This window comes from Carlito syrichta, unplaced genomic scaffold (genome assembly GCF_000164805.1).
Source record: "Carlito syrichta isolate Samal-C Ts95f unplaced genomic scaffold, Tarsius_syrichta-2.0.1 Scaffold304629, whole genome shotgun sequence".
Classification (NCBI taxonomy): domain Eukaryota; kingdom Metazoa; phylum Chordata; class Mammalia; order Primates; family Tarsiidae; genus Carlito; species Carlito syrichta.
The window spans coordinates 60,324-82,372 of NW_007248725.1; the positions used below are offsets into that span (position 1 = coordinate 60,324).

A 22,049-nucleotide genomic window follows, 5' to 3' on the forward strand; every position below is an offset into this window, starting at 1 on the left:
CGGCGCTCACAACTCCCGTCTGGCCCGTAAGCCAGCTCGCGATTGGCCGGCGCGCCCGGGTTAAATGCAGCCAGCGCGGGAACCGGCGGGTCCTGCGGGGCCGCGGCAGAGGGTGCCTGGTCCTGCCAGCTTCCCGGAGGCGCCATGAGCTGCATTAACTTGCCCACCGTGCTGCCTGGCTCCCCCAGCAAGACCCGGGGGCAGATCCAGGTGCGGGAGCCGGGCGAGGCCCGGGCCTATGGGGATGGGGGATGCTGGGGCCGGTGGGGACGAGGGTCCGGGCGTCCGCGCGGGGCGGGTGCCGAAGTGACTTCATCTTCTCTTCCTAGGTCATCTTCGGGCCCATGTTCTCAGGAAAGAGGTAAAGCTTCGCAGCGTGGGAGTGGGCCTCCTCTTCCCCGCAAACCCCCGACCCTCCCCCAGCCCCGCGCCCGTCCTCCTTCCCTGCCGCCCCTCCTAGGCCTGCTGCCCCTCAGTTCTTTCTAGAAGGACCGGCACAGCCTGGTTCCCGCCCAAGGTACTCTGGATTCCTGCCCAGATTACTCGTCCTCCCGGGAATTCTGTCCAGGAGATGCCTCCACCCCTGCCCGCCCAGGTCAAGCCCCTCCTCCCGTTGTGGACACCGCCTCCTCCTGGAGCTGGTCACAGCTTAGGCCCTGCTAACTCCTCTCGGAAGGCGGCATCCTGTTGTGTCCACTGTGGGCCAGGCATGTCTGAACAGCCCCTTTCGGCGTGGCTGTTTCCTTATATGGAGGAGAAAACATAGCCACTTGACACCGGAGTATGAAGCCATGCATGCCTTAGCTCGCCTGATGTGATAGAACCATTCCCTGACAGTGTGGGGCTAGTGACCACTCCCCGAGTAATCCCCCTGTGATTCTTTTTTTTTTTTTGAGTTGGAGTCTCCCTCGGTTGCCCAGGCTGGAGGGCAGTGGCACACTCACAGCCACCCCAGCGTCGACCTGCTGGGCTTTGGCAATCCTTCTGCCTCAGCTTTCCAAGCAGCCAGAACTACAAACACGCGCTACCACACCCGGTTTATTTTTTAATTTATTGTAGAGATGAGGTCTCGCCAAGTTGCCCGGGCTGGTCTGGAACCCGCGGGCTCAGGCAATCCACTCACCTCAGCCTCCCAAAGTGCTGGGATGACAGGCTGAGCCACTGAGCCCAGCCCCCCTGTGATTCTTATATGATCCCTGGGCTCAATCCAGCCCTTGCTCAGGAGGCTCAGGGCTGGACTTCTTATTTTTTGTTTTTTGAGTAGTAGTCTCACTCTGTTGCCCAGGCTGGAGTGCAATGGCATGCTTAAGGCCACCGTAGCCTCAGCCTGCTGGGCTCAGGTAATCCTTCTGCCTCAGCCTTCCAAGTGGCTGGAACTACAGGCGGGCATCACCACGCCTGGCTAATTTTTTTTTTTTAACTTATTGTGGAAACGAGATCTTGCAAGTTGCCCGGGCTGGTCTTGAACCCCTGGACTCAGGCAGTCCTCGCCTCTGCCTCCCAAAGTGCTGGGATTACAGGCATGAGCCGCTGCACCCTGCAGGGCTGGACTTCTTTGGCCCAGAAGCAAGTGTTTTTGACACTGTACACAAAGGCTTTGTGAAGTTAATTCGGAAAAACCCTGAAGTTTGGGAAGAACTCGGATGAGATTACTAGGGAATGTAATCTGCGGGTCCTCGCTGCATGTTCCTTTGCCTCTGTCCACCTTTCTCACCTTGTCCCTGAGGAACTCCCTCCTCCTACCCTTCCCAGGACCACCTGAGGGCCATTCCTGGGTACCCTCCTCATGGAGAACTCTGACTTCCAGCCCCACTGGTGCTGGTAATCCCCAGCCTGCTCTGTCTTGCTTCTTCTGGGCTTTGGTGAGGCTCAGGCTGTGCACCACTAAAGGGCGATGGGGAGCCCGGCTTGTTCTGTGGGGTCTTCCTTTCCTGCTCTTGGGCCACCTCACCCCAGCCTCTACTTTTGCAGCACGGAGCTGATGAGACGGGTTCGTCGCTTCCAGATTGCCCAGTACACATGCCTGGTCATCAAGTACGCCAAAGACGTCCGCTACAGCAACGACTTCTGCACACATGACCGGTCAGTCGCTGCTTCCTTCCGTCCTGGCCGGTTGAAAATCACAAGGCACAGAACACAGCGTTAGAGGTCTCTTTTAGTGGGAGTGGTTAATATGCTGAAGCCACCGGGCTCGGTGGTCCAGCCTGTAATCCCGTGCCTTGGGAGGCTGAGGTGAGTGGATCGCCTGAGGCCGCGGGTTCGAGACCCGCCTGGGCTACTTGGCGAGACCTCATCTCTACGATAAATCAAAAAATTAGCCGGGTGTGGTAGCGCGCGCCTGTGGTTCCAGCGACTTGGAAAACTGAGGCGGAAGGATCGCCCGAGCCCAGCAGGTCGAGGCTGCGGTGGCCAGTAGTGGGCACTACACTCCAGTCCGGGCGACAGAGTGAGACTCCAACTCAAAAAAAAAAAAAAAAAATGCTGAAACCTGGCACAGAGCAGTTCAAATCAGCACGTCTCCAGGATGCTTGGCTGGGTAGCCTAGGACTCGCCGTGCACTGAGCTCTAGCCCAGTGCTTCTCCACCGAGGTGATTTTTGTCCCCCGTTAGACAATGTCTGGAGACGTTTCCAGTTGTCACACGTGGAGTGGGGACGGGATGCTACTGGCCTTTAGTAGAGGTCAGGGATACTGCTAAACATCCTGCTGCCCAGGACAGCCCCCTACAAAGAATGATTGGCCCCAAATGTCAGGAGTGCCTGCCGTGGTTGAGAACCCCTGCTGTAGAGTTTCCGCCTACACAGAGGCTGCAAACTGGTTTGTTTGGGCTGCGCATTAATTTTTGTTTAATTTTTGTCTGTCCTTAGCTGGCTGTCTGTCAAAACGCTTCCCAGGTGTGTGTTTATCTGCCTGAGCCCTTCAGACATTTCTGTCTGCAGCCTCAGGTCAAGAGTTAAATTCAGCTCCTTGGCAGCAGATTTGGGCCTGATGTTTCCGGGCCTAACACTCTTTTTTTCTGTTCTCTGGATTTGTCCACCTGAGCCCCTAGTACCAAAGCTGTACCGTATGACACATAGGACCTGCACCTGAGGATTGTTATTGGCTGTCCAGAGAACAGATCCACCCAGTGTGTGGCCTTGGGTGGGAGCTGTGGTGTTTCCCAAGCTGGAGGGGTGGTGGAATGGAGAGTGCTTGGGACTTGGAGCGAAGCGTGGAGATTTGAGCGACACTTCCTGGCCGAGCTATCTGATGCTGTTGTTTACTTCTCCAAGTTTGCTTCCTCTTCCCTAAAATTCCCAAAATGTGGTGTCCAGTGCACAGGATGGGCTGAGCATCCTGGGAAGACAGTGAAAGCAGAGGAGGTGACCTTGTACCACGGTTGGAAGTACAGCTTCTGGAGTCAGCCAGATTCAGGATTACATTTGAGCTCTATCCGTGTGTCACAAGTCATCTCTAACATGGACTGCAGAAGCCAGGGACAGATTGGCGGCATTGACAGAGCGCCCTTGCAGAGACATGATTTTGTCTATTTGAGGGGTAGAGGGAATTTAAAATGCACAAAATATCGTTTCATGCTTTTTATACCAAGTAGTTGTCAAGTGTTTTATTTTTTATAAATACAGCTAGACACTGCTGAACCTTTAGGAAACTGCCTGTTCCTCTGAAGACTAGTTCAAGAGGAGCAGGCAAAAATGGAGACAGAATAAAACACCATCGTAGAAAAACACAGAAGCTATTTAGAAAGATGGGACACAGCACAGCATTCCTCTTCAGAAAAGGCCCTGGCTGTGGTTACAGGATGGGGTCCAGAGAATCACTTCGTGGCACTGAAACATTCCCACACACAGTTTTTCACTTTCAAACCCTGCCGGGTGAGATTCTCCCTGGAGGACACATGCAAGTTCTGGAATCAGACGAGTGGTATCCTGGCTCTGCAGCTAACAGGCATTTGACCTTGGAGAGAAATCCTTGAATCTGCTGGTGGAGCCAAGTGGAGGGAATTCTTCCAGGTCACTGCTCTGCTGGTTAGAGTTCCAGGGTTATCTCTGCTGGGGCAGAAGCTCATAGTCTGGCGTCTGGTGCTGATGGGCTGCCTGGGCTCTGTTAGGATGTTCTTTGGTCCTGGACACTTTTGCCTTCCTGGGCCTCCTCCTCCATAAAAAGTTGTGTTTTGTTTTTTGAGTTGGAGTCTCAGTCTGTTGCCCAGGCTGGAGTGAAGTGGCACACTCATGGCCATCCCAGCATCGACCTGCTGGGCTCTGGCCATCATTCTGCCTTAGCCTTTCAAGTAGCCAAAACTACAGGTACGTGCTACCACGTCCAGCTAATTTTTGATTTTTGATTGTAGAGACAAGGTCTTGCTAAGTTGCCTGAGCTGGTCTCAAACCCATGGGCTCAAGCGATTCACTCACCTCAGCCTTCCAAAGTGCTGGGATTATAGGCTCAGCCACCGAGCCCGGCCTATAAAAAGTTTTTCACAATTTTATTAAATATAAAGCAAAAGGGCTATTTCCCTACTATTCCTGAATTTCCAATCCTATCATTTGAAAAAAAAAAAAAAAGCGTGTAATAACTTTCTTATGAATCATACCAGAACATTTCTATAAATAAAAAACGATATAGAGCCTATTTATGTTCTTTGAACACAAATGGAACCACACTAACATGCTCTTCAGCTACTAGCTTTTTCACTTTAATTTTACTTGAATAATATTGAACATTGTTTCCTAATATTTAAAAAGAGCTACAATGAAAGTCTCTTCTCTTGCTATATATTTTGCACTTATGCCTGGCACATGATAGGTTCTCAATAAAGTTACTGAATAAAATAATACAGAATTTTTTTTTTTTTTTGAGTTGGAGTCTCACTCTGTCGCCCAGACTGGAGTGCAGTGGCCGCTCCTGGCCACCGCAGCCTCGACCTGCTGGGCTCCAGCGATCCTTCCGCCTCAGCCTTCCGAGTAGCTGGAACTACAGGCGCACGCTACCACGCCTGGCTCATTTTATGATTTATTGTAGAGATGAGGTCTCACCAAGTTGCCCAGGCGGGTCTCGAACCCGCGGGCTCAGGCAATCCACTCACCTCAGCCTCCCAAAGGTGCGGGATGACAGGCTGAGCCACCGAGCCCAGCCAATAATACAGAATTTTTAAAAATTATATCTTAGGCCAGGTGTGGTGGCTCACGCTTGTAATCCCAGCACTTTGGGAGGCCGGGATGGGGGCATTGCTTGAGCCCAGGAGTTTGAGATCTTGTCTCTCCAAAAAATTAGCTGGGCATGATGGCGTGTATCTGTAGTTCCAGCTACTCAGAAGGCTGGAAGGATTGCCTGAGCTCAGAAGGTCAAGGCTGCGGTGAGCCCTGATCATGCCACTGCAGTCTAGCCTGGGTGACAGAGTAAGGCCCCGAATCAAAAAAGAAAGATGAAAATGCTACTTTACTGGCTCTACCCGTACCATGGGCCCTGGCACTGCATCTAGTGAAGAGGTCAGCCTTGTTTGCCGCATGAATGGAAGTGGGGAAGAGGTTTTGAGTCTCGGTTGACTTTCATGTTGGATATTGCAAATTTCTGGTTCAAGGTGTCAAGTGAAAGAACTTGTATTAAATAACTGGCTTTCTGAACAAGGGCCTTTCTTTTCCCCAGATCCCTTTCCATGGATGCTAATTTCTCACAGCTGCACAAGGGGAACACTGCAGCCTGCTTTGGAGGTAGAGGGTGGTGAACACAGTAGCCAATCCCTGGCCCCTGCATCGTGGTTGTCGATCTCCTTGATCTCCCTTGTCTTGCTCATGCTCTGGCTCTCTCTTCCCAGGAACACCATGGAGGCGCTGCCAGCCTGCCTGCTCCGGGATGTGACCCAGGAAGCCCTGGGCGTGGCTGTCATTGGCATTGATGAGGGGCAGTTTGTAAGTTGGCTTTTCCTGGTGTCCTCTTCCTACAAGCTCCTTCTCTGTCTCCCTTTTCCCCCTGTTGGTTTGGGACTTACTGGTTCCATTTTCGATCTTTTAGTAAAGTAACAAGGTTAACTTGTTTCAACCAATGTCTGAATCCACTTTGAATTCCCTTTGCTGGTTTCTTTTTTTTTGTTTTGAGTCAGAGTAGCCTCAACCTGCTGGGCTCAGGTAATCCTTCTGCTTTAGCCTTCCAAGTAGCTGGAACTACAGAAGTGCACCACCACACCCAGCTGTTTTTTTATTTATTTATTGTAGAGACAAGGTCTCGCCGTGTTGCCCAAGCTGGTTTTGAACTGGTGAGCTCAGGCAGTCCTCTCGCCTCAGCCTCCCAAAGTGCTGGGATTGCAGGCATGAACTATTGCACCCAGCCGCTTTGCTAGTTTCTGTGTTAAAATCTATGTTATATAGAATTATTTTACCTTTAAAAAAATAAGTGCCGGGAACAGTGACTTATCACTTGTAATCCCAGTGCTTTGGGAGGCTGAGGTGAGAGGATCGCTTGAGGCCAGGAATTCAAGACCAGCCTAAACAAGATGGCAAGACCCAGTCTACTAAAAATAACAATAGTTATTTTAAAAATATTTACAGTAAAGCCAGACGCATTGGCTCACACCTATAATCTCAGCACCTTGGGAGGCTGAGGTAAGAAGATTGCCTGAGCCCACCATGGGTTTGAGACCAGCCTGGACTACTTAGCGAGACCTAATCTCTACAATAAATCAAAAAACAGCCAGGCAGGGTGGCATGTGCCTGAAATTCCAGCTACTTGGAAGGCTGAGGTAGACGGATCACCTGAACCCAACAGATCCAGGCTGCAGTGGCCGTGATTATGCCACTGCCCTCCAGCCTGGGTGACAGTGAGACTCCAACTCAAAAAAATATGTATATTTACAGTAAGCCAAAAAATTAGATTTCTCAACACTGGTGTATAGGGAGTGTTTTGTTTGTCTTGTTGGTTTTTGCTTATGCCTCATGGGTTTTTGTCCTTGCCGAAGTGCATCCCGTAGTAGTTTTTGCAGACAGGATGTACAGATGGGAAGCTCAGCCCATCTTTGTGTGAAAGTGTCTTTAGGTCCCCTAGTTTAAGCTGGGTCACACATGGTAGGTTGACCTTGTTGCTTTGAACAGTAGCAAGACTTGTTGCATTGTTGCTAAGGGCAAAAGTGCTGTCAGTCCAATGGCTACTTCCAGACAGGTAGCCTGTCTATTCTCTCTGAGAACAATGTGTGCAGGGGAAGTTTTGTTTTCATTATCCTGTTTTATATCTGGTGTGCCTTTTTATTTCTGGAAAAGAAATTAAGCCATTGTCATGTCAAACCTCTCTCTCTTCATCCCTCTATGAGGTATTCCGGGCACTAGCTTGCATATCCGCTGCTCTCATTCATAATACTCATTTTTGTTTAGCAATTTATTTTATTTTTTTATTTACTTTAAGTATGTTTCTTCCATTATTTTTCTGAAAATCTCATTTTAGTCTTTTCCAGTTAACTTGTTTCCTTTTTTAGGAAAACATTTTCTGGATGAGTTTATTGGTTGTCTTTTGGTGGTCTGAGTTTGTGCTTTGGAATTTTTTGTTTTCGTCTATTAATCGTGAATGAATGAAATGAAAACTCACTCTCAAAGGGGCTTAGCTTACTTAACGCCTTAGGACATTTCAGGGTTGACTCCTAGTATGTTAGGGAGGAGAATGAGAACTGCTATAACAAATACACTCAAAACTCCAGTAGCTTAACAGGATAGAAATTTTTTTAAAAAACATTTAAATGGCTGGGAATGGTGGCTCACACCTATAATCCCAGCACTTCGGGAGACCAAGGCAGGAAAATTGCTTGAGCTCAGGAGTTCCAGACCAGCCTGGGCAACATAGCAAGACCCCAGTCTCTACAAAAACAAAACAAAAACATGTAATTGTCAAGTAAAGATTGACCATATTCAAAGTTTGATATAAGTATGCACCACAATAGGAATTTATCTCTCACTCACATCTACCTATATGGTTCCAGGTCGGTTGATGGCAAGGTATCTAAGAATGCCCTAGGTGTGAGGTTTTCGTGGGCCAGGCTAGGAGTTGCATACTTCACCCACCTCTGCTGACCTTCTGAAAACTAGAATTTGGGCACTTCCTCCCTTGCCTACTGTAGAGTTAGCTTAGCTCTACACCCTGGAGGAAGACGAAATTTGTTGTCTGGTGAGTGTCTACTGATCTCTGCCCGCCCTGCCTCCCAGGACAGAATCCGGCGGCTCTGGCTGTAATATCCTCTAGGGACAGTACATGGCCTGTTCCCCACCAGGTCAGTCCTGCCTTTTCGGCTTTGTTCTCACCCAATGTCTTCTGTGAGTCACAGCCCCAAACTCCATTCCCACAGGGAGACTGGCGGGGCCCCAGCCACGTGGGACGTCTCCCCTGGGGCGGTGGACTCCAGCTGCCACTCCAGGTTCCAGACCACCCGGCCCCTGGCCCCCCGCCTTGGGCCCATTTCATTTCTGATCCTCAGAGATGAGCTTTTGAGTACTCATGTCTGTACATCCATGGCTATTTTGTCTGGTGGCTGAGGGACTTCCAAGCAAGAAGGTGAGACCAGGTGGGAGACGGAGGCTATAGCCCTTCTCCTTCTCTTCCAAGCTGTGGTCTCAGAATGGATCTGGGGGTGTTGCATCAGCTTTTGGGGCCTGAACTCTCAGAACAAGGAAGTTTCAGCTTTGGCAAGGTGCTCCCTTCAGACCTGTTGCTGTGAGTTGCTTAATACTCTGTTCTCCTGGCTGTATGTGAACCGTGTTGACAGAGGCTGACCCAGAAACCCCAGGCAGGGACGTTTCTCTTCTTATTCCTCCTTCCTTGACATTTGAATGCCAAGGAAGGGCAGGAGCTAGTGTATGAGTCCTGTTCCCCGTTCTAGCCTGCAGGAGGGATTTATTTATCTACTTCCTCCCCTGGGAGCAAACACAACTTTAGTTCATTCACTGAGTATTTATTATGCCTACTATGCAAACATTACCATTCTGCCATTCTGCCCTAGCTTCTGTGGGTCCTTGTTCTCTGCAAGAAGTTCTGGATCAAAGAGGCAGGCTTCTGACTCAGGACCCAACAAAAGGACTGCCCTGCCCTCCTTTGTCCTCTTCACAGACAGTGGATGAAACCTGGCCAAGTCTGCCTTGTCCCCATCTTCTGGGTCAGCAGGGAAGCTCCTTCCCTCCCTCCCTCTCTCCCTCTCCCTCCCTCCCTCCCTTCCTTCCTTCCTTTTTTTGAGTCAGGATCTCACTCTGTTGCCCAGGCTGCAGTGCAGTGGCATAATCCCGGCTTACCTCAGCCTTGACCTACTGGACTAAAACATTCCTTCCGCCTTGGCCTCCTAGAGTGTTGGGATTACAGGCATGAGCCACTACACCTGGCCTGAAAGGAATTTTCAGGGTAGCCACTGGGCCTTCCTCAGGAAGAGCATCTATGTCTATTTGTGGCTGTAGGCGAGGCACAGATGCACTGAAGCTGCTTTGTAGATGTTCTTGGCATTTAGATTCATTTGAAGCCACAAGCTGGGGGTGCCGTGCTTCGGACGCTTCAGGTACTGGGGGTGGGTGGGCGCCCTGGCCCCCATGTCATCCCGTGTTCGTTAACCAGACAGCCTGCAGTATATGACAGGCCGCAGGGATGCTTGTCAGTAGTGGAAGCTATGATTTTTTAAAAGTTTCACTGTGTTTTCTGTTTTACTACACAGGTAATACAGGGTGAGTATCTCTTATCCGAAATGTTTGGGACCAGAAGTGTTTTGGATTTTAGATTTTATTGGATTTTTGAATATTTGCATATATATAATGAGCTATTGTGAGGATGGGACCCAAGTTTAAGCGTGGGATTCATTTATGTTTCATCTACACCTTATACACACAGCCTGAAGGTGATTTTATACAATATTTAATCTGTGCATGATCCAAAGCTTTGGCTATGACTTGTCATGTAAGGTCAGGTGTGGAATTTTCCATTGGTAGTGTCATGTCATTGCTCAGAAATTTTCGGATTTTGGAGCATTTTGGATTAGGGATAGTCAATCTGTAACAGGTTTAGTGAATCTAAATAAAAGTTGGGAATACACATAACAAAAAAGCAAGTCAAGGCGGGTACAGTGGCTCACTCCTGTAATTCCAGCACTTTGGGAGGCCAAGGCAGGAGGATTGTTCGAGACCAGCCTAGGCAACACAGCAAGACTTTGTCTTTACATAAAAAAATTTTTTGTTGGAGTCTCACTCTGTTGCCCAAACTGGAATGCAGTGGCCACTCCCGGCCACCACAGCCTCAACCTGCTAGGCTCCGGTGATCCTTCCACCTCAGCCTTCCAAGTAGCCGGAATTACAGGCGCGCGCTACCACGCCTAGCTAATTTTTTATTTATTGTAGAGATGAGGTCTCACCAAGTTGCCCGGGCGGGTCTCAAACCCGCAGGCTCAGGCGGTCCACTCACCTCAGCCTCCCAAGGCACAGGATTACAGGCTGAACCACCGAGCCCGGCTTTAAAAAATTTAAGAATTAGCCAGATGTGTTGGTGTGTGTCTGTAGTCCCAGCTACTCAGGAGGCTGAGGTGAGAGGATCGCTTGAGCCCAGGAGTCTGAGGCTGCAGTGAGCTGCGACTGTGTCACTGAATTCCAGCCTGGGTGGCAGAGTGAGACCCCAACTCAAAAAAAAAAACAGGAGAGATGGAAAAAGCAAGTCCATGATTTACCAGTCCTAGTCTCCTAGCCAGAGACTACCAGGGACATCCCTTGAGTTGAACAACGGGGGTTTGTAACATGTCACGGGTTCCATGGGAAAGGTGGGCATCTCAGTGAGAGGGGGTTGAAAAGGCTTGTGGGCTGGGCTCCTGTTGGGTCGTTCTGGGGTGTGTGTCAAGAGGCCGGCTTTGCTCTTGGTGGATGCTCTTGGTGGATCTTTGCTCTTGGTGGGTGCTCTTGGTAGAAGGTTCTGGAAGAGATTCCGTGGTTGGTGTCTTAACCTTCTCTATGGGGAGGGGAGGGTAGACAGGCTAACGTAATTACTAAAGCAGCGGCATGACTCTCTGGCCAGGACAGGAGTCTACCTGGTACTTTCTGGCTTGGACAGTGCCCCTGTTTTTTCTCGGCTCAAATGTGATGATGGGGGGGCCTTGGTTTTGTCTCTACCCATCCTGGTCACAGAACAGCCTTGTCTGGTGTTGGTGTTCTGTGAAACTGATGCTGTTCAGCCAGCGTCGGCCCAGCCATGAGTGCCAGCTGGCGCCTGGCCATGGGGGCTGCTCTTCGCTTTGTCCCCACCCAGAAAACAAATAAAAGCCACGTAACATGGTGGCCTGTATCCTTCTAATCTTTAAACATTTTTTAAAATAGATCCGGCGCATATCACATGCCGTCGCCAGTCTTCCACATCAACAAATACCCATCTAAGGATATATACTGTACCTTCTTCAAGCCCCCTTGTCCATGACATTTAAAGGATGTGAACGTCTGCACGCAGACCTCTTAGGCTATGCCTGATATATTGAGATTTTTCCACTAAGTTGAATTGCTAAGTCAAGGGGCCAGTTACATTCATTCATTCATTTTTTTTTAAGTTCATACCCTGTGGTAGCAATGTTCTAGGTGTTGGGGGTGCACACCAGAGGCCTGCCCTTGAGCTTATGGTCTAGCTGGGATTGTCAGGAGATGACTACTGCCATGTGAATTAGAGAAAAGAGCAGCATGAGGGGAGAGAACATGGAGATGGGGAGGATGATTGATGGGCATGGTCAGAAAGGGCCGGAGGCAAGTAGAGATGCTGGCAACGGGTGATGTGGCCAGGGCTGTGGGCAGGCTGGCAACAGCTTGGACCTTAACCCCAGGACACAGACAGGAAGTCCTTGGAGGGTGGCCTGATCTGATGGAAGGGAATGTATGGAGAGTGGATGGAAGTCAGGGGGCAGGGGCCAGTGGTGAGAACAGCAAGGCCTTTGCAGAAAGCCCCAGAAGGGAGGAAGGTGGCTTGGCTGGGAGTGACAGGTTGTGTATATGGACACGGACACACACACAACCCTCTTCTGACTACGTTTGTTGCTTTACTAATATGGCTAATGCCTTTTGTCCATGTTTATTGGCTATCTATATTTATTTCTTCTGTTGTAAATTGCCTTTCTGGGGTTTCCACCCATTTTTCTCTAGATTATCTTTGTTTAGTGGAGGTAACAGTCGGTGCCCTTTGAAATCTCCGCCCCATTTATTTGCCTCTGAGTTCTGTCTGTGGCATTTCATGGGGCCTTTTACCCACAGAAATTTGCTTTTTGCTTTGTGGCATCCTTGACTCGTGTCCTCAATGATCTGCCTTTGAGCCGTGAATGGCAGCCCATGTCGGTGCCAGGAGGAGGGCCCCCCAAGCCCTGCCAGAGTTCATTCCCGCCATGCTGACAGTGACCAGCTCTCGACCTGGTGATGAAAATCTACGGCTAGGGTTTCTCCTCTCTCACGGGGGTTCTCCCTCCTATCAAAACTTGTTTAGAAAGGGTTCGATGCCGGTCACCCGAAGGTGTGCTAACAGCAAGTGAGCTCAAGTAGGCCAACTTGTCATCATTGAGAAATAAACCCATCTCTTTACATCTACATGGATCCCATGTGGCAGTTACGTTAGTCATCTGAAAAAAACCATGACTTTACTAAGTACATTGATGTTTCCTTTCTCTTTATTTTAGAGACGGAATCTCACTGTGTTGCCCAGGCTGGTCACAAACTCCTGGACTCAAGCAATCCTCCCCACTTGGCCTCCCAAAGTGCTGAGATTCCTTTTTTTTTTTTTTGAGTCAGGGTCTCTGTCACCCAATCTCTTGGGCTCAGGTGATCCTCCTGCCTCAGCCTCCTACAGCTGGGACTTCAGGCATGCACCACTAATCTAGGCTGATTTTTTTTTTTTGTAGAGTCAAGGTCCTGATGTGTTGCCTAGGCTGGTCTCAAACTCGTGGGTTCAAGTAATCCTCTCACTTGGGCCTCCCATGGTGCTGGGATTAAAGGTGTGAGCCACCACACGCAGTCTGGAAGTTTCATTTTATTTATTTATTTATTTATTTGAATTGGAGTCTTACTCTGTCGCCCAGACTGGAGTGCAGTGGCCACTCCCAGCTACCGCAGCCTCGACCCGCTGGGCTCCGGCGATCCTTCCGCCTCAGCCTTCCAAGTAGCTGGAACTACAGGCGCGCGCTACCACACCCGGCTAATATTTTTATTTATTGTAGAGATGAGGTCTTGCCAAGTTGCCCAGGCGGGTCTCAAACCCGCGGGTTCAGGCAGTCCACTCACCTCAGCCTCCCAAAGGTGTGGGATTATAAGCTGAGCCACCGAGCCCGGCTTTGGAAGTTTCATTTTAAACGTAACTTGTATTTCCTGGAGCTGCCATATAAAGCACCAGAGGCTGGGGGCATTAGAAAACAGAGCGTGATTCTCTCACAGCTCCAGAGGTTGGAAGTCCAAGATCCAGGTGTGGGCAGGGCTGGCTGTGAGGGGAGGACTGGCTCCAGCCTCTTTCCTTGATTATAGATACTGTTTTCCCCCTGTCTTCACATTGTTTTCCTTATACGTATGTGTCTGTGTCCAAATTTCTTTTTTTTTTTTGAGTTGGAGTCTCACTCTGTCGCCCAGACTAGAGTGCAGTGGCACGCTCCTGGCCACCACAGCCTCAACCTGTTGGGCTCTGGCGATCCTTCCGCCTCAGCCTTCCAAGTAGTCAGGACTACAGGTGCGTGCTACCACGCCCGGTTAATTTTTGGTTTATTGTAGAGACGAGGTCTCACCAAGTTGCCCAGGTGGGTCTCGAACCCGTGGGCTCAGGCAATCCACTCACCTCAGTCTCCCAAAGTGCTGGGATTACAGGCTGAGCCACCGAGCCTGGTGCAAATTTCTCTTTTTATAAGGACACTCGTCATTGGGTTAGAACCCACCCTAGTGACCTCACTTTGACTTAATCACCCCTGTAACGACCTTAACTCTAATTAGGGTCACATTCGTGGTACTGGGGGTCAGGATGTCAGAGTGGAGGAGGTGGGGACACAATTCAACCCATGAGATACCTTGAAAAACGAATGGCAATAAAAGTAGATAAATGTTGCGGGCAACTTGGGCATCTCTATCTTTGTCTCCACGGCCTTTGTCTCGGGGACTTCTACTGGGGCCCTGGGGGTTGACGCTGACCTGGGGGAGGGTGGTATTTGCAACAGGGGAAGAAGTGTGGGGTGGGAGAACCTAGCCCTTTGACTGTGGGCATTGGCCCAGGGTTAGACAAGAGGCATAGTGAGCGGGGAGAAGAGGACTTCCCTCAGTCCCTTAAACTCTAGCAGAAGGTTCTAGGGCCTGGCTTCTGCCCTTTAGAGGAGAGTTAAGGAACAGTGTTCTCAGCTCAGATAGTTTTCCCCCACAGCTCCCACCCAGGGGACATTTGGCAACATCTAGAAACAATTTTGGGCTGGGCATAGTGGCTCATGCCTGTAATCCCAGCATTTTGGGAGGCCGAGGAGGGAGGCTTGCTTGAGGCCAGGAGTTCAAGACCTGCCTGGGTGACACAGTGAGACCTAGTCTCTACAAAACATAAAAAAACTAGCAGGGCATGGTGACATGTGCATGTAGTCTTAGCTACTTAGGAGGCTGAGGCAGAAGGATCACCTGAGCCCAGGAGGTTGAGGCTGCAGTGAGCCATGATCATTCCACTGTACTCCAGCCTGGGCAACAGAATGAGACTCTGACTCAAAAAAAAAAAAAAAAAAAAAAAGAAAGGAATTTTGTTTGTCACAGTTGGGAAACAGGAGGGGTGCTCCTGGTATCTTGTGGGTGGAGGCCATGGACATTGTACAGCATCCTACGGTATACAGGATGGCCCCACAACAAAGTGATCCAGCCTGAAATGCCAGGGGTGCCACAGCGGACACCCTGGTTGAAGAGGTTGCTGGCATACAGCTTCCTGCAGGCTGGGACCTGCATTTTCTTTCTTTTCTTTCCTTTTTTTTGAGTGGGAGTCTCACTCTTGCCCAGGCTGGAGTGCAGTGGCACGCTTCCGGTCACCGCAGCCTTGACCTGCTGGGCTCTGGCGATCCTTCCGCCTCAGCCTTCCAAGTAGCTGGAACTACAGGTGCACACCACCATGCCCAGTGAGTTTTTTTACTTATTGTAGAGACAAGGTCTCATCAGATTGCCCAGGCTGGTCTCGAACCTCTGGACTCAGGTAATACTCTTGCTTCCGCCTCCCAAAGTGCTGGGATTACAGGCGTGAGCCATCGTGCCCAGCTAGGACCTGCATTTTCATGACACGTGAATGAGCCCTTTAGAGAAAAAGAGGGAAAGTGTGCGTGGCCAGGAAACAATCGGTCATGCCGGAGTCCCTGATTTCTCCACCCTACTCCCCACAGCTCCGGTCTTCTCTGCCGAGACTGATCACACTGGGCTTTGTTAGATCCCATGTGAATTGCTCTTGGTTCTTCTAACTGCTTGCATGGTCCTCTCCTTACCTCTCATGTCTCAATAACCTCGCACCTCAATACATGGGGTGAGGAAGGACTGAGTGGCTAGAAGAGAGAGACCATGCACTCACAGACAAGAACATCCCCACACCCAACCCAAAGGCCAACTTCGACATATGAACTCGACTGACTAAAAGTGATATGATTGGCTCATGAAAAGTCATTAAAGGTGGGCCAGGTGCGGTGGCTCACGCCTATAACCTTAGCACTTTGAGAGACCAAGGGTGGAGGATGCTTGAGCCCAGGAGTTCGAGACTAGCCTAGGCAACATAGCAAGACCCTGTCTCTACAAAAGTCAAAAAAAGTTAGCCAGGTGTGGTGATGCACGCTTGTATTCCCAGCTGCTTGGGAGGTGAGGCAAAAGGATTGCCTGAGCCTAAGGGGTCAAGGCTGTGGTAAGCCATGCTCATCCCACTGCCCTCCAGCCTGGGTGACAGAATGAGACCCCCAACTCAAAAAAAAAATTCACCAAAGGATTTGTTATAGTATCATCTTCTCACACGGAAAGGAAATTTGATTTACAGAGTACATGGGCATTCTGCAGACCCTTTTTAGAAGGATGTGCCATTTTAGAAGGACGTGCCATATCATCTTGCTCTGTAAATAGCTAATGGGAGGTAAGAGCACAGAAGGCCCCCCATTAGCCAAATGGCATGTGTAAGAAGTTCAGTGCCTTCCATCCTTAAACAACAAGGTCTTTTCTTACAGTTTCTTTTTTTTTGAGTTGGAGTCTCACTCTGTCACCCAGGCTGGAAGGCAGTGGCACGCTCCTGGCCACCGCAGCCTCGACCTGCTGGGCTCAGGCGATCCCTCTGCCTCAGCCTTCCGAGTTGCTGGAACTACAGGCATGTGCCACCATGCCCGGCTAATTTTTTGATTTATTGTAGAGATGAGGTCTCGCCAAGTTGCTCAGGCTGCTCTCAAACCTGTGAGCTCAGGCGATCCTGTCTCGGCCTCCCAAAGTGCTGGGATTACAGGCGTGAGCCACTGCGCCCAGCCTTCCTTGGAGTTTCTTAGTGAGGAAACCCATTTGGGAACATGAAATCATTGCCAAGGTCACACAGACAACAGGTCCAAGCAAGAGCAGTGTTCAAGCCCAAGGCAGCGTGCCCTCACCCCAGCCTTTGACCACTGGGGTGTTAGCATAGCCAGGTATGGCAGTCTGGTGCTGTGCCTGGGTACCCAGGCTTGGAGCAGAAGCTCGCTGTGCCATGGGAAAGGGCTAGGGAGTTAATGGATGTGCCTGCAATCTCCAGCTGGGAGGGCACCCAGGTGGACACTAGTCCCTAGTCTGGGGAGTCGCATAGAAGCCCTTGTTCTCATGCTCTGGGTTGAGTGGTTAGACCCGGCAGTGTCTTCTTTGAGGCTCCAGGAGCTGGACCTCAGCCTAGACACTCACTCTCTTCCTCCGCCCACCATCTCCAGTTCCCCGACATCGTGGAGTTCTGTGAGTCCATGGCCAATGCTGGGAAGACAGTGATCGTGGCTGCGCTGGATGGGACCTTTCAGAGGAAGGTGAGGCATTTGTCCCAGGTCTCAGAGCAGAGTATGGAGGGTAGAAGCGGCCTCCTCGCGGGCACAGGATGGTACACAACATTGTGAGCCCAGCATACCTCCTCTTGGTCTCAGTGAAGCACTCCCTGAGTAACCAGGGCTTGGACACTACAGGGCACAGCCAAGTTGCTCCGACCAGGCCTTGCCCTAGCCCAGGGACTCCCTGGTCTGCCCAGAAATGAGTGTCCAGACTGGATGCCACTTGCTGCAGTGGGTGCTTGGATTGGCAAAGGGATGGAGTAGGGCATAGTGCCCTGGGGTATGGGGGCAAGTTTTCTTGGCTTCAGCACTTGTGATTCAGAGGGTTTAAAAGAAAAACCCGCCTGGCGAGATGACCGAATACACCCGCTTTCCGTGGCAATGCAGGCTTTCGGGGCCATCCTGAACCTGGTGCCCCTGGCTGAGAGTGTGGTGAAGCTGACTGCGGTGTGCATGGAGTGCTTCCGGGAGGCTGCCTACACCAAGAGGCTGGGCACGGAGAAAGAGGTAGCTCCCATCTGCCCTCTCCTGAGGGCTGGGTGGGCTGGGCCTGGCGGGCAGGAGTGTGGCCCGGCCTCCTTCCAGTCCCCACCCTTCACACCTGTCCCTTTGTGTCCTGCGGTCAGGTTGAGGTGATTGGTGGGGCGGACAAGTACCACTCCGTGTGTCGCCTCTGCTACTTCAAGAAGGTCTCAGGCCAGCCCACCGGGCTGGACAACAAGGAGAACTGCCTGCTGCCAGGAAAGCCGGGGGAGGCAGTGGCTGTCAGGAAGCTCTTTGCCCCTCAGCAGATCCTGCAGAACAGCCCTGTCAACTGAGGGGCCTGAGAAGGGCCACCTGCTGCCGCCTGGCGGATGCCTGCCTGGCCTTTCGTGAAGGAAGTTGGGCGGAGAGGAGGGAACTTCCCCTTCTGGGATGTGCCCTTTGTGAGGCTGCACCGAATGTCACATGCTCTTCTTGCCTGCCCACAGGCCCTTTCTTAGTTCCCTTCCTGGCTGCTGGGATGAGCTGCCTTAGACTGAAGCCAGCCCCACAAGGCGGCCTGGGGTCTGGCCACTGCAGAACCGCCCCCCTCCTTTGGGGTGAGGAACAGAGCCACATGTTGTTGTGACATTAGCTGGACACCTTCTTCCCCCTTTGTGGCTTTCACTGCTGGGTTTCTGTTCTCCTGGGAAGTCCACACCACACACACAGGCTCTGGCCCCTGCCTGGGATGGGCTCCTGCCCTCCTCTGAGGATGGCCTGGACTCGGCCCTCTTGCCTCCTTTTGGGCTCAAAGCCCTTCCGAGGCTCTGGTGCAGGTTTTCTCCAGAACAACAGCATCTCTCACGCGGGTGGCTTCAGCCCTGCTGGGGCTCAGATCCCAGGAGCTTCTCTTAGAGCACGGGAAGGGCAAGGTCCATGCTTCTGCTTTAGTGTATGAAACAAATAACTAATATTAAAATCCACTAGTTGATGGAAGCAGGCTTTTCCTTAATCTGTGTTTCCCCAGGTCTCGTTGTGGACAACTCTTACAAGATTTGGGTGGGAAGTTTTTTCCAGATCTTTTTGTAGTATTACTGACTACTTAACCACAACTTTCTGAGAAGTGATCACAAAGCATGTTCTAAGAGGAACATTTATCGGCCTTCCTGTCTGGGCTAGTGTCAAGACAAAAATGGGTGGATGGAGGAGTGTGGAGCCAGGTTAGAAAGACCAGGCTGCTGTTCTGTTGCCAGCTGAGGCTGCGAGGTCAGGTTTTGTTTGTGAAACAGACACTTGGCAGTTCAGGAGCCAAGCAGACATAGCTCAGCTGTGCCTCGGAAAATGGGCTCTGGCAGTGTCCTTGGAGGCGAGACTCCACTGGGGGTGGGCTGGGTTGCTCAGATCAGGTACCATGCACCCACTCACCCCGGGGCAGGCAGGGTGGCTGTTCCCAGTGGCTTCTCTGGCCTTCCTCCTCTCCTTTGCTAGTGATATGTCCCAAGCCACAGCTGAGACCTGTAACTCACAGAACCTGGGAGCAGGCCCCGTACTCGGGATTTTGAAACTCTTGGGACCCAGAGTTGACAGCTCCTTCTGCCACTGCTCAAAAAGGGAAGCCAGGAGTTGCTTCAGGGCTTGGCCTCTCTGGCTAGAGCTGGGCTCGCTCTCCCAGGGTGGGCTGGGGGGCCAAGAGTCCCTGCTGTGTCCCAGGAAGGATCCGGAGGTGCTGAGCCTTTGGGAGAGGGGAAACCTGGACCCGCCCATGGTACTCCTCTCCCTGACTTGAAAGGAGCACAAAGGGGAGGGTTACTGAGGAAGGGGCATTCCCAGGAGCTGCCACCTCAACTCCAGGAGAGAGCAGCAGGACCCTGGCGAGCCAGGCCAGAAAAATCTTGTTTACAAGCTGAGCAGTTGCTATTTTAAGATGCTGATGAAAGGTCTGTGAGGAATGAGACCCCAGACAGGAGAGGGGGTGATCTACGCAGGCCAGAGGGGAGGGGTCGGCTAGGTTGCCTCAGCTTTATTCAAAATGCAAGTTTTACACAGCCAGCCCCCAAGGGTGCACTGAGTGGAATCTCCCTCCCGCCCCCAGGCTGAGGCCCAACCAGTGACAGTGGAGACTGGATGAGAAAACGTTTATTCCATCTCTGACCAGAAAAGAGGGCCGGGGCATCTCTCCCAAGGCTTTATAATACATTCGGCACAGCCAGGGGCCATGGGGTGCCCCTGCCCTCCCCTCACTTCTTAACAACTGCAGAATATTTACATAAAGCTGGGTGTTGTCAGGCAAAGCCCCTCCCTGCTGCCAGGGGGTGGGAGCAGGGAAATGCTGTGAGTTGCTCCCTGGGGTGGGCACCAGCCCCGCCCCCACACCATGGGAGGCGGCCCAGAGGCACTGGCACCGGGTGGCTATCCCAGACCATACAGCAGTGAGCACAGGCTGGGCAGTGGTTGGGGCGTAGGGTAACCTGAGTGAGGAGGCAAGAGCCTGAGCCCAGCACCCATGCAGAGACAGGTGTGTGCCCGACCTCCGTCTTTGGCTGAGAACCCAGATGACTGCGGCTCCCACAGCCTTGACCTGGGCTTGGCTCCTCCAAGCTGGGGGAGGCTAAGGCACTTGTCAGATAGCACACGGGCGCCTTCCTACTTCTAGCTACTTGAGGCAGGGTTGGGGTCATTAAAAGCAACAAGAAAATCCATCTGGCCGAAAATCCTTTCCTACAAAAGGCCCTTGAGGAGTGAGTGGGTGACCGTGGAGCCCTCTGGGCACAGGCACTTGGGCTGTGGCTCTGCTGACCCCCAGGGCGAGGAAGGGCCTCCTTAGCCATGTGTCAGCAGGGACTGCATGGGGGGAGGATGGAGGATGGGGGATGGGGATGGCAGCCCCAGGAGGCCTTGTGGGAAAAGTCCAGCGCCACTCAGTACACAGGGGGCGGCTGGTAGCCCTCAGTGGCCTCCGTGTTCTGAGTGAAGGGCGGCTGCTGGTAGTTGTCCACAGGTGCACCTGGGTAGGAGGCGTAGGCTGTGCTGGGGTCTGGAGTGGGGTCCACATAGTTCTGGATGAAGTCGTCCACACCGGCCTTATAGCGCTGGTAGGCCAGAGAGGCCAGCACGCCCTGCAGGGGGAGCCCAGGCTTGGGTTGGGGAGGGCAGAGGGATGCAGGTGGGAGGGAGCCCCACTGTTCATCAGGGATGCCACTGGCCTGCTCTGGCCCACCTACCCAGGAGAAGATGGAAAAGAAGCTGAAGGCGATGGCTGCCCGGGCGGAGTCGGCGCCCACCAGCACGTCGTCCATCTTGGTGGCTGCCCACTGATTGGTGAGAAAGCAGAAACCAACAAACCACAGGAAGGTCCAGAGAGCTGGAGAGAGGCAGGGAGGTCAGCTCCAAGGAGGGTTAGGGGCTTTCCAGGGAAGGGGACTCCTGGAAGGGAAGGCAGCCCCAAGCTGAGATCTCCCAGGAGCCTCCAGGACGAGTAAGCTGCAGAAACTGGAGGGGAGGCCAGGCACCAAAGTCCGCACCCCGGGCCTCAACACCAGTGGGTTTCAGCAGATGCCAGAAATCCTTATGTGCCAGCCCAGGGCATAAGAGGGACACCAGCACCCCCCCATGCCATGGCAAAACCTGTCCGCTCAGGTCAGCTGAAGCTCGGCAGTCGTGAAGCCCTACGGCTAGCACCTCCCGCTCCTAGTCCCCTCCCAAGATCAAGTGGAGGAGCTGCCAGAAGGTACCTGAGAAGAGCAGGTCGCCAATGACCAGGTACTTGCGGTCAGTGGCGTTGCTCATCTGGGGGAAATACACGTCGACCACCAAGAAGAAGGCCGAGGCCAGGAAGGCCAGCACCCCAATGACAGTGCCGTAGCGGCAGGCGTCTTCATTGTGGTTGAACACACAGTACATCTGCTTAGACTCATGGGTGTTGCTGTAGCCCTCCCCGAAGATGCAGGAGAACACGATCAAGGCGAAGACCTGAGGGGGAGAGGGGCTGGTAGGGCTGGGGGCCGTCTGGGGGGCACACGCCGTGCTGCTGCCTCCTGGGACTCAGGGATGGGACCCTGGCATGGTGTTTGGGCCCTTTTGGAGAACTTGCCAGAGACAGCTGATGAGCAAGTGCTTCCTGGTGTACCACCAAGTCACAAGGGGGCCTGCCCGGGAATCCTGGACTGCGGTGGGGTGGGGAAAGGACGGGGATCTCCTGGGAGGGGACCGTCCCTTCCCTAGCTGCCTGCCAGACCTGATGAGGAGGAGGGGCAATGCCCTCACCCCCACTTTGGATGAGTTTTAAACAAGATGGACCAAAAACCATAGTCTCGTGCACGTCACCCCACCACCTTCTGCCCAGTCACCTCTACTGTGCCCAACACACTGCACCTGCACATCCCAGTGAAGGTGGGGAGGACCTCTCCAGAAAGCCATGCCAGTGTTCCCGGGACCCCCTCACCTCCCGGAACCCGCTCCCAGCGCTGGCCTCGGCCCTGTCCAATTCCTCCCTGGTCCAGGCTGGACTCCTCAGTCTGGCCAGCTTTCCTTATACAAAGACTTCCCGCCTCTTTGGCATCCTGGTCCCTCCTCTCCCAGAGAGCTCCAGGCTGTCTCTTGTTCCACAG

General features: G+C 52.2%; 2 protein-coding genes across 4 annotated transcripts in view; one reads left to right on the forward strand and one right to left on the reverse strand.

Annotated features, from left to right (window-relative positions):
• Window positions 1–36: 36 nt before the first annotated feature.
• On the forward strand, window positions 37–19,045 carry TK1 (thymidine kinase 1). 3 transcript variants are annotated; one of them, XM_021713596.1, is made up of 8 exons: window positions 37–210; window positions 330–361; window positions 1,972–2,082; window positions 5,812–5,905; window positions 16,870–16,959; window positions 17,365–17,484; window positions 17,604–17,819; window positions 19,030–19,045. In XM_021713596.1, the coding sequence occupies exons 1-7, from the start codon at window positions 145–147 to the stop codon at window positions 17,793–17,795; spliced, it is 705 nt and encodes a 234-aa protein (XP_021569271.1). In that variant the 5' UTR covers window positions 37–144; the 3' UTR covers window positions 17,796–17,819; window positions 19,030–19,045. The 3 variants fall into 3 exon arrangements, with proteins under 3 accessions (XP_021569271.1, XP_021569272.1, XP_008058645.1); XM_021713597.1 differs by having other exon boundaries at window positions 17,604–17,816; XM_008060454.2 differs by lacking the exon at window positions 19,030–19,045 and having other exon boundaries at window positions 17,604–17,846.
• Window positions 19,046–20,267: 1,222 nt separating this feature from the next.
• The window catches only part of SYNGR2 (synaptogyrin 2), a 1,930-nt gene continuing 148 nt past the window's right edge, over window positions 20,268–22,049 (reverse strand). Inside the window, exons 2-4 of the mRNA XM_021713603.1 lie at window positions 21,174–21,476; window positions 20,664–20,803; window positions 20,268–20,558 (exon numbers count right to left, since the gene is read on the reverse strand). Coding sequence (XP_021569278.1) covers window positions 20,361–20,558; window positions 20,664–20,803; window positions 21,174–21,476 — 641 coding nt within the window. The 3' untranslated portion in view covers window positions 20,268–20,360. The remainder of the gene's footprint in view (window positions 20,559–20,663; window positions 20,804–21,173; window positions 21,477–22,049) is intronic.

What these genes read in the sequence shown, in the direction of transcription:
- TK1 (XM_021713596.1), top strand. Translation starts at nt 145, where the DNA reads ATGAGCTGCATTAACTTGCCCACCGTGCTGCCTGGCTCCCCCAGCAAG. An exon ending in AGACCCGGGGGCAGATCCAG is followed by an intron (nt 211 to 329) that starts GTGCGGGAGCCG and finishes TTCTCTTCCTAG; the next exon opens with GTCATCTTCGGGCCCATGTT. An exon ending in ATGGGACCTTTCAGAGGAAG is followed by an intron (nt 16,960 to 17,364) that starts GTGAGGCATTTG and finishes GTGGCAATGCAG; the next exon opens with GCTTTCGGGGCCATCCTGAA.